The 12,021-nt window shown below is 36.3% G+C and overlaps 1 protein-coding gene across 1 annotated transcript in view; it reads left to right on the top strand.

The window, feature by feature from the left end:
• Nucleotides 1-12,021, top strand: part of WDR64 (WD repeat domain 64) — a 121,033-nt gene that overhangs the window by 52,955 nt on the left and 56,057 nt on the right. The window contains exons 10-11 of the mRNA XM_012751342.3: nucleotides 327-466; nucleotides 8,937-9,063. Of these exons, the coding sequence (XP_012606796.2) occupies nucleotides 327-466; nucleotides 8,937-9,063 (267 nt within the window). The remainder of the gene's footprint in view (nucleotides 1-326; nucleotides 467-8,936; nucleotides 9,064-12,021) is intronic.

Consider the following 12,021-nt stretch of genomic DNA (forward strand, 5'->3'; position numbering starts at 1 on the left):
TTAGCAGACACATATCAGAGAAAATACTCAACAGCATTACTTATGAAATTTAATTAAAACAAAAATAAAGTATCATTTTGGACCTACTAAAATAGCAAACATTTTAAGTAATAATCATGTTTATGTGCACGTGTAAATACAATTATTACAAAACAGCCTTAGCAAGAGCAGCAGACCTAAAACAAGTCAATCTCAGAATGTGTCCTGGAAGAAATAAACTGTGATTTGATATTAGAAGAGAGATAAGAGTATGATTGGGTGAGAGATACATGTGGAACTTCGACTACCTGAGAAAATAAATAATCTTTCCCTGTCCTCCTCTACAGGGGATGATAAAATCCTCCGATTGTGGCACCCCAATATTAGCACCAAGCCAGTGGGGAAACTCGTGGGGCACATGTTCAGTATCACCGAGATAGCAACCAATGAAAAAGATCAACATGTCATCAGCCTTTCCTCTTCAAAGGTAACAAAAAGAATTAAAACAAAACAAAACAATTTTTTCCTTAAAATTAACTTTTGGAAAACATAAGGGTATGTACAGTTTTTGACTGAAATAGCTGATGATCACTGAGAAAAATATTGTCAATATGGAAAAGGAAATGATGGGCCACTGTTCTCTGTTTCTATTGATTATAGCATAAGAAAGAACATGTTTAAAGACAAGTGTGGAATAAATATAATATTGGAAGGAGAGCCAGTGTTATCCTCTACACTAAAACATAAGAGGCCTTACTATATATAGAAATATCATCATTAAAGACAGAAAAAATAAGGATTTCTGTTATTGTTGCTATTATTAAACACTGTTTGAAAAATCTTACCAATGTAGTAAAACAAAAAAAATGAGTTATAAATGTCATGAGACTGAATTATATTTGCAAATAATGTGACTGCTTGATTTATTAAATCAATTTAACATTTTTAGAATAGATAAGTTTGATAAGGGTTGGTTACAGTAGCAATTAATTAAAAAGAAATAAATTTCTATATATAAACAATAGTGAGGGAAAAAATGGTCTAAGAAGTAGCATTCACAACAGCCAAAAATATGAAATACCTAGGAATAATCCTAATAAGCAATATTCACTATTAACATTAAGATAACAATGAAATTTTACTGGGATTTTTTCTTTTTTTCTTTTTTTTTATTTACGGATTCTCAGCAGAATTTTTTTTTTTTTTTTTTTTTTTTTTTTTTTTTTTTTTTTTTTTTTTGAGACAGAGTCTCGCTTTGTTGCCCAGGCTAGAGTGAGTGCCGTGGCGTCAGCCTAGCTCACAGCAACCTCAAACTCCTGGGCTCGAGTGATCCTTCTGCCTCAGCCTCCCAAGTAGCTGGGACTACAGGCATGTGCCACCATGCCCGGCTAATTTTTTTTTTTATATATATATATTAGTTGGCCAATTGATTTCTTTCTATTTATGGTAGAGACAGGGTCTCGCTCTTGCTCAGGCTGGTTTTGAACTCCTGACCTTGAGCAATCCGCCCGCCTCGGCCTCCCAAGAGCTAGGATTACAGGCGTGAGCCACAGCGCCCGGCCTGGGATTTTTTAATTTAAGAACATGAATAGACATACTATGTTCCTATATGAGAACATTATGCTGTAAAAGATATTCAGATTAATCTATATATTTATTGGTATGGTATTCAGGGTTATTTAAGTATCAGTTTGCCAAGTTTAAAGCTAATGTAAAAATATTCTATACAAGACTATCCTAGAAACTTTAGAAGATATAATTAGGAGATGGAACTTTCCATGTCATATATTAAGACATTATAAAACTTAAATAAATAAAACAGAGCAGGGGTCAATGCAGGAATAGTCACATCTATGAAACAAAAGAAAAAATGTAGGAATTAGTTCATGAGTGAGGGAATTTTGTATATGATAGAAGTAACATTTCAAATATATAAACAAAGAATGATCTGTTCAATAAATTTTGGGAAAACTGATTAGCCATAAAGGAAAAAAATATGTAACCAGATCATCACTTCATTAATAAACAGCACAATACATTCCATATGGATTAAAGATTTCAAATGTAAAATATAAAACTATAGAAGTTCTAGAATTTTCCAGAAGAAAACACAAGTGAATATTCATATAGCTTTAAGGTAATATGTAAGCATACTGCCTATGGCTAAAGGGAACATAGATATGACTATATAAACATTCAAATTTTCTGTAACTTATAATAATAGCTATCGCTCGTTAAATGTTTACTCAATGCCAGGCTCTCTGCTCAGTATTTTACATACACAACAGATTAGTGATAATAACAACCCTATAAAGTAATTATCCCAGTTTTAGACATGTAAAGGAAAACAAGATCTAAGTAATTGCACAAAATCACTGAGCTATCTAGAGGCTGAGATAGGATTGGCTACATTTAGCCTGTAGAAAGCTTTGTGACTTCGTGCACCTCCCTATACTCATAAAGTTAAAGGCAGACAGCAGATGGGGCAGAAATGCAATACAAAGAACAGAAACTGGAATTATATCACTGTACAGGTAAACGAAAATCTTTAGCAAATCAGTAGGGAAAAAAAGAGAAGTGAAGTGGAAAAGGTTTAAGAACAAAGGCGTGTTTACACACTGCCGGATGGAGGTAAGAATGGCAAAAAATTTCCTAGACATTTATTCTAATAAAATAAAATGTAAAAGGATGTTCATTGCATTATTGCTTATATTGATTTAAGGGGGAAAAAAGGAACAAAAGAAAAAAGGAAGGAAGGAGAGAATAAAGGGAAAAAAGAAGAAAGAAAGAGGGAAGGAAAGGGAAAGGAAAAAAATGAGAAATTTAATCTCTAGACATGAGGGGTTTTTTTACAAAAAAGCATGGCTGAAAACTTTCCAAATATAGTGAAAGACATAATCCTACAAATTCAAGAAGCTGAGTGAACCTCAAATATAATAAACCCAAACATCATAATTAAACTTTTGAAAACTAAAGACAAAGAAAAATTCTTGCAAGCAGCCAAAGAAAAATGACACATTATTTATAGAAAAACACTGATTTGAATGACAGATTTCTCATCTGAAAACTCAAAGTCCAAAAAGAAGTGTAACAACATTTTTGGAGTAGTGAAAGAAAAGAATTGTCAACCATGAATTCTATAGCTGGCAAAAATATCCTTCAGAAATAAAGGGAGAATGTAAAGACATTCTTAGACAAAACAAAACTAAGAGCATTTGTTGCCAGTATAACTACCCTTATCAAATGGCTAAAGTAAGTTCTCTAAATAGAAAGAAAATGGCAGAAGGTGGCATGGAATTTCCAAAAGGAAAGAAGAATATTGGAACGGGCAAAAGAAGGGGTATAAATAATATTCTAGCATACTTCCCATGAGTTTCTTAAATAATATTTGATTGTTAAAACAAAAGTTGTTGTTAAACAATTGTTAAATATATGTGGAAGAAATACTTAGAAAATTATCTTTTAACATTGGAGAGAGTAAAGAGAGCCAAAGAGAAGCAAGGTTTCTATACTTTATTCATAGCAGCAGAAACACATTCTCATTTGAACTGTGCATGGCTGCGATGGTGAGGGGTGGGGTGATCTCGGGCTCCAGAAGAATGCTCACGAGGAGAAGGGTGGACACCCTCTCTTCTAGTTTTGCAGTCTTTCCACCAGGATATTATTTTCTTACCCAACTGCTAAAATTATACGTCTAGTCACAGAGCCCGAGTGTTGAACAGCTATGTCACAGCTACTGCTTCTGAATAGGAATTGGCAAAGGTTGAAAAATTCAGAGACAAATATAAACTTCACTCACATTCATTTCATGAGCAAAACCAATGGGAACAAATGGTTGGCAACCTTCTCAAGCACAACTCTAGTTACCAAACGGATGATTTCTTTTCTTCTTTTCTATGAAGATGAGAAATATACATGCTTTGATTATTTATAACAGATTGCAAATGGGTGTAAAAGTGGCTATTTTTCTTAAATTTTCACTTTGGAAGTGACATGCAGAAACCTGAGAAAAGGAAAAGTTTGACTAGATTGTGAGTGGGCTTTAGAGCAAAAACTAATGGCCTGAAATCAGGTGCCAGGTGGATAATGTCACCAACTTGGCCTATAGGTCAGCTGGGCTTCATCTCATCAATGACTACATCTAAAATATTCTCACAAATGAAGATTTTAATTCTGTTCCAGGCAGCATAGCTAAGAGAATGGACTGTAGAATCAGATAAACCTAAATTGAATTCCTGGCTCTGACAATTACTAGCAGTGACCTTGGCTGAGACCAATAAGATCACTGAGGAGGATAACTGAGTACCAGTACTTTCCTCATAGGGTTGATGTGAGGATTAAATGAGATAATGCAAGTCAAGAACATAACACAGTATCTGGTATATAACCAGTCCTCAATAAATGCCAGCAGTGAGCAGACAGTCACGTGATCTCACCCATGGTCTCTCCAATAGTGGTGATGGGACTTATGTTGATCTATCCATACTTGTCCTGGACCTCCTTAGTGACCACACAGGTAGAGATCATGGGTGTGGTCCATGGTGTAGAATAGGGTGAGCCTTTCTTTTAAAAAAAATGCTTTGGATGCTATGCAGCAAGATATTCATATCTTGCTGATGGTTAGACAAATCTTCTCTATGCTCACTGAGCCCTTAATACTACCCTCACTTTCCACAAGCAATCTCATCTTCTCCTGATCATTTTTTTTTATTTCAGCATATTACGGGGGTACAAATGTTTAGGTTACATATATTTCCTCTGGACCACCCAAATCAGAGCTTCAATTATGTCCATCCCCCAGAAGGTGTGCACTGCATCCATTAGGTGTGAATATACCCATCTCCTCCTTCCCTCTCCCACCTGCCTGACACCCGATGAATGTTACTACTATATGTGCACTTAAGTGTTGATCAGTCAATATCAATTTGATGGTAAGTACATGTAGTGCTTGTTTTTCCATTCTTGGGATACTTTACTTAGTAGAATGGGTTCCAGCTGTATCCAGGATAATACAAAAGGCACTAGATCACCATTGTTTTTTGTGGCCGAGTAGAACTCCATGGTATACATATGCCACATTTTATTAATCCACTCATGTATTGATGGGCATCTGGGTTGTTTCCACATCTTTGCAATTCTGAATTGTGCTGCTATAAACATTCAAGTGCAGATGCCCTTTTTATGAAATTTCTTTTTTTCATTTGGTTAGATGCCCAGTAATGAGATTGCTGGATCAAATGGTAGATCTACTTGTATCTCTTTAAGGTATCTCCATATTACTTTCCACGGAGGTTGCACTAGTTTGCAGTCCCACCAGCAGTGTAGGAGTGTTCTTATCTCTCCACATCCACGTCAACATTTATTGTTTGGGTACTTTTTGATAAAAGCCATTCTCACTGGAGTTAAGTGATATCTCATTGTGGTTTTGATTTGCATTCCCCAATGAGTAGAGATGTTGAACATGTTTTCTTATGTTTGTTAGTCATTAGTCTATCTTCTTTTGAAAAATTTCTGTTCATGTTCTTTTCCCACTTTTTAATGGAGTTGTTTGATATTTTTCTTGCTGGTTTTCCTGAGTTCTACATAGATTCTAGTTATCAGCCCTTTATCAGATGTGTAGTATACGAATATTTTCTCCCATTCGGTAGGTTGTCTGTTTGCTCTTGTGATAGTTTCCTTGGCTGTGCAGAAGCTTGAATTTGATCAGGTCCCATTTATTTATTTTTGTTGTTGTTGTGATTGCCTTTGGGGTCTTCTTCATAAATTCTTTCCCTAGGCCAATATCTATAAGTCCAGAGGAAATGTTAGGGTAGGAAGAGGAAGTTTGGTTTTTGTATATCCTAAATTTGTTTATTAGGTATATGTATGTAATAAATTGGTAGTTAAAAAGTTAATTTTTAAAGACATACTGGATGTCTTCATTTTCCATTTGCCAGTTATCACACAGGAAAAATGTGAAAACAAGATGATAAAATTAACAGATTTAGTTTCACACACATTGCTAAAAATATAATTTTTCTTACTAAGTTATTTGTAAGAACTTAATACATGTTTTGCACTGAATTCTCTACACGGGTAGTGTTGAATGCCTACCGTTTGTACTGCACTGTTACATATACCTTGATTTTCAAATATATCATTTTTCTATGTACTATATTAATTCTCAAAAGTGTTTTACAATCTCATATATATTCAGGCTCTTCCACGTAAAGCCACCTAATCAATTGAGTGGCTCTAATTTGATTTATTTGGAGACTAAAAATCTTATTAGCCTCTTGTGGCCATTAAGTAAAATTAGGAAGGCAATCCCTCCACCCCCACTGGTCCCACGTCTTTCAAAAAGCTGTATCTCCAGCTCACGCCTGTAATCCTAGCTCTTGGGAGGCCGAGGCGGGCGGATTGCTCAAGGTCAGGAGTTCAAAACCAGCCTGAGCAAGAGCGAGACCCCGTCTCTACTATAAATAGAAAGAAATTAATTGGCCAACTGATATATATATATAAAATTAGCCGGGCATGGTGGCGCATGCCTGTAGTCCCAGCTACCCGGGAGGCTGAGGCAGGAGGATCACTCGAGCCCAGGAGTGTGAGGTTGCTGTGAGCTAGGCTGACGCCACGGCACTCACTCTAGCCTGTGCAACAAAGCGAGACTCTGTCTCAAAAAAAAAAAAAAAAAAGCTGTATCTCCAGATAAGAGCAGAGCACAGCCAATTGCTTCCCAGTCTCCCTGTTCTGAACTGGGAGACCTGCTGCTGCCTCTGCCATGGGATGCTTCTGGTCCTGTCTGTCCCGCAGAGGCTGCTCTGCTTCAACTGCCTGCTCCAGACCCCATGCCCAGCTCTCTGGCTTCAGCCCAGTCATTGTTTTGTGCTTCTCTCCCATTGAGATCTAGAGGGATATGTATCTGGCTTTGGAGCCTTGATGTTTCTTTTTGCTTTCTCTCTTTTATATTTTCTCTATGTTTGGAGAAGAAATGGCACATCACGGTATAAACTTCTAGCACTGTTCTGACCTGAACCCTAACTCTTCAGTCCTCTTTATGGAAGAATTTAAAAAGTGAGTAGGAGTGAGCTAGATGGGGAAGACTGTTGAGAGGAAATTACAGATGAGAGGAAGAATCTGTGTGAATGTACAGAGAATGGAGTAAGAAAGGGGCTTTGGGGGAATTAGAAGCACTTTGGTATGACAGTAACAAAGGGGGCATGTAGGGAGAGGGGCAGCAGAAAAACCTAGAGGATAGGAGCGGTATAAAGAGGAAGGTCTTTGCCTCCCACAGTCTAGCAATTGCCACCTCCCTAAAATACATATAAAAGACCCAAAGAGCTGAACACTGAAGAAGAGAGAGAAGAAAAAGAGAAAACAGTATTTACCCTAGAGAGAACATCACATATTTCACAATGTATTCACATCATTTCAATTAGGCAGGAGGTGCCAGTGTCAATATGTCCATTCTAGAAACAGGAAAATTGAGATTCAAGGAGTTTAAATTATGGATTAGAACTGGATCCCTAGTCATCTTTTGCCTAGTCCCTTGTTCTTCCCACCAACTGCAATTCTGTGTGTACAAACACACAGCAAGAAGAAGCCATGAACATATCTCAGCCAAAGCAATAAAATCAGAAACTATTTGCATAGAGATAAATGTCTTTGCTTCACTCTTTGATTCCACTTTTGTGTCTCTTCCTCTGTTTGTCTCTCATCTAGGCTCAGAACCTAAATTCATAAACAGTCCATTATACTTGTTTATGAACAAAAGTTCAATGTTTTATCTACTCCCTCAAAATTTGCATTTTCACTAGAACAAAGGAAATAAATTTCAACTGTACACGTCTGAGAAATATTAGCCTACGGAGGGTGTACATTTGAGAAAAGCCTCCTTGCCAGTGTTCCCTAAATCATATGACTTAGACATCTTAGTGTTCTTACATATAAGACCAACCTGCCTTAGAGATAGTGAAGGTTTGAACTCAGTTAACAAATAATTAACTCAATTATAAGTGCCTCAAATTAGAAGTTAGTATTTCTGTTAACTAAACTACTTACTAAAGTTTTATATGTAGTTCTGTAAATGGTCACCCATTTATTCAACAAATACTCCGATGTAAGAGGTTAATAACAACTATTATAATATGAAAATATTGCTTAAGGCTGATGCATGGCTATAAAAATGTTATTCTTGACCAAATCACATTTATTTCTGAAATTCAATCACACTGTAACTTGCTAACAAAAAAAAAAAGACAAAACAGAATAATGAAGACTATGACCAGTTATTTTTGGGAAAACACTTGACCTAGTTTTGCTGAATTTGTATTTCATTGTTCTTTCTATTCTCTAATATCAACTCAAGTTCTACTTGAGTAACTACATAGTTCTCTTTCTTTCCTAATAACCCATTTCCCCATACTCTTACTATATCTATATCATCCCTAAAAACTGCTGTTAATATAATTCTTACATTTCTGGGCACAAGGAGGGGAAAGTTCTTAGAAACCTCAGTAAGTAAGATGTTCCTGTCTTCATAAGTCAGGAAAGAACAATTTGAAAACTTCCACTTAAATATAAGTCTTCTCCTTATTTTCCTCATCCATAGTAGAAAGAGAAATGTGCTTTAACTGTACATGATGATCAGTCTTTTATTATTTCTTCAAATTGTAAAGAGTAATAAATACTAAATACTTGTTCCTCTCCTCTATAATAATAGAAATATCTAATTCCTAAATGTATACATTTAAGCAAAGTATAAATCACTGCTGCTATTTTCCTCTGGTATTGATAAACAATGATTGAACCAACAACTAAATTGGAGCTTAGCAAATGTGTGCTCAATATAAAAATCATACTTCGTTGCAAGTTTATAAGAGCACATTTCAGACTTTTAAAGGCTTCCTTCACCTAAAAATATTGCATGGGAAAGGTAAAGTATAAACAGTGGTGAACTGTGTTTTTTGTTCTCCCAGGTTTTCAGAGTGTGGGATATACAGACTCTGTCAATATTACAAGTCTTCCACGACAGCCAGGGAGGACCAGGAGACATGCAGATTTATTCTATGATATATGATACCAATCATGGCATGCTTATTACAGGTAAGTGTACCCAATTAATACCAAATGAACTTATATCTTGATTTTTAACCTTTTTAAAACTAGCACTAGAGCACTAACTAGAAGAAAAACAAAACTAAAAAAGTAATTTATAAGCCATGATTCTTTGCAGTAGATATTTAATTGAATTCTGCTCTTTCCTACCTTTCTATGGCTGGGTATATGAAATGTACCCGCACTTCTCTGAAAATACCAAGTTATTACTTCTAACTTCTTGAACCTAGGAAGACATGGCTTGGGTTAAACAGAGAGGTGGGATGTAACTTCTTGCTACATAAAGGGCAAACCCAGCATCCACACTCAGCTCTGTTTTGACTCTTGGGAGCAGGAATATGATCCTATCTTAGACCAGCTGCACCACATGCCAAGTCAACACCCCTTTTCTGCACTTTGGCCCTATGCATTCTGGTAATGAGGCAATTAATCAGTAAGGAGGGTGCCTAGCCCTCTCACTTGCCTTTGCTTCTAGACAAAGACTAGTGGAGAGTGAGGATGGAGTCCCAGTGCCAATGCCAACAGATTTGTGGCCAATTTTTCTTGTGGTTTCTTAGAAAGACAGGCTTACTAAACAGACAAGGGGCCCTGCTAGACATTAAGGTTGAATGCTGTTCATATGCATACCCTTAGGCTTTGGAAGAAAAATGAACAATATTAGTAGTTCAATATTAGAATAGTAGAACAATATTAGTAGTTTTGATACAGGGAACTGGAACCAGCAGGCATTACTTTGGGCATTGCTTAATTGTGCAGGCATTGCCTAACTGAGTCAGGAAGTCTTGAAACCTTGCTTTGAGCTACCCTGATCTAAACAAGGTGAAGGCAGGACAAGTTCTAGTTGGTTAGAACCAAGATGGTGGAGAAATTGATGGCTGCTTGACCTTGTGGCTCATTACCATAAAGCTTTCTAAGAAAACCTCCCACTCCCATCATGCACCTGAGGCCATGACACTTCCTGTTTGACCATATTTAGTCAAATGGAGGGCATCACCCTAAGTCCAGGAAAACACTACCCCTTCCCAAGAAATAACATGAATATCCCTCCCCTTGTTTAGCCTATAATGAAGCTGTTGCTTATACAGAAGGACTAAAGCTAAAGGAACCACGGGGCCGGTTATCCACAGAGAGAGCTAGCTTTTACTCTGTGGGATATATTTTCTATACTTTTTAAATAAAACTCACTTTCACTTTATACTGTTGGCTCATTCCTGAATTCTTTCTTGCGCAAAGCCAAGGGCCTACTTGGACTTCAAGTGATTCCCAGCATTGGCAGTCACTTCCCTGTGTCAGTTTCTCCTTCTGGAACACTAACCCAGAAGGCATTTCCTAAGCATTTTCCCACTGACCACCTGCTCTGAGTTCCTGTGAGATTCATTAAGGCAGAGAGGGTGGTGGTGCTATCTCTGCTGGTACACAATATATTATTTTTAACTTTTGGTGGTTTTCCCCCTGGATTAGGAGTAAACTAGTACTTCATGATTGATAAATAATTTTCCATCTCATAAAATAGAAGTTAGTTCTAGTTGTAAGCACCCCTCCTCTATATTACCTCCTCTATACTAATGACTATAAGCAAATTTTTTCTTAGTGCTTCAACTCAAATGTTTGATTACTGGATTCAGTATTTCTGTCCCATTTATCATCAATGTAACTAAGGACTCAAGTAGCAAGATAAAGATGAAGACAAAGAAGAAGAAGAGGAGGAAGATATAAAAAAAATCAACATTTCTTCCCAATTATACAGCTTTGTGTATTGCATAATCACTAAACTTGCAGACATTGACAGTAAACATCAACTTGACATCAGAATTGCATGAAATTTCTCTCTCAGATTTTAATTCCTCTCTGATTCAAATGAATTAGCCATTGTCATCTTCTAAACCCCAATGACAGCCGCGCCAGGTTCTGGAAATGTTTTGCAGAATACGTTGTTGTTACTGTCATTATTACTCTTATTAAGATAACTACCATTTGTATAGTTCTTTTACAAAATGTCTCATACTTTTTCATGTGATCTGGACAACCACTACATGAGGCAGTAAGTATTATTTTTCTTGTTTTATAAATGACAAAACAGAATCTCAAAAAGCCAAATTGACTGTTAGAAGGACAAAAGGTTAAAACACAGACCTGGGATTTGATCTCAAAAAATTTCTGACTCCCGAATCCACATTCTTTCTCTGCACTGCAATGTTTCCAAAGTAGTAGCGGAACTAGCCAAAGAAGTAGAAGATGGCCACTTGTCCATAAACATATCAAGCTTTGTTGATGTCCATTCTGAATAAAGTTAGTTACTGTCAGTATAACATAAAAGGATCTAGCGAGAAGCTCCAAGTGTGGTTTGATAATCTGGCTACCATATTCCTCTCACATTTCTATATTGAGGTCTCTGAATTGAAAAATACTACCAGATGAGCTGCCTTAGTCCCTCTTTACACATGAACAGATTTTATCTTAAAATTTAAACACTTAGGCAAGTGTTTAGTAACTCCTGTTGAAACTTCTCCTAAAGTTGAGAATTCTTTGGAGAGACCTGAGAAACTCAATGCAAAGTCTGCCTTTGGTAACTTAATCTCTGCATCAATAAAATAGGAAAGAAGTTTCATTTTTGTCTGAGCCACAGAATGCTTTGAGATTCGTATTTATATTTCCAGACATTACACTGAAACAGAACACACACAATTAGTTGATTTTGAGACTTAAATCATACTTGCAGTTTATAGTATTACTATAACCAAACCAAACACCCTTGGAAAAATGCAAGTAAAGAATACTTGCTCCCTTGACACCGGTAGTTTCACAGAAGAAGAAAAAAAAAAAGAATACTTGCTCCCTATCTACTTCACAGTGGTGATTTGGAAATTAATCTTATTTAATACTGATATTGCAAGCCCTGGTTTGCAATCATTCTCATTCATTACATTTACTAAGAACATGTTTACA

Source organism: Microcebus murinus, chromosome 19 (genome assembly GCF_040939455.1).
Source record: "Microcebus murinus isolate Inina chromosome 19, M.murinus_Inina_mat1.0, whole genome shotgun sequence".
Classification (NCBI taxonomy): domain Eukaryota; kingdom Metazoa; phylum Chordata; class Mammalia; order Primates; family Cheirogaleidae; genus Microcebus; species Microcebus murinus.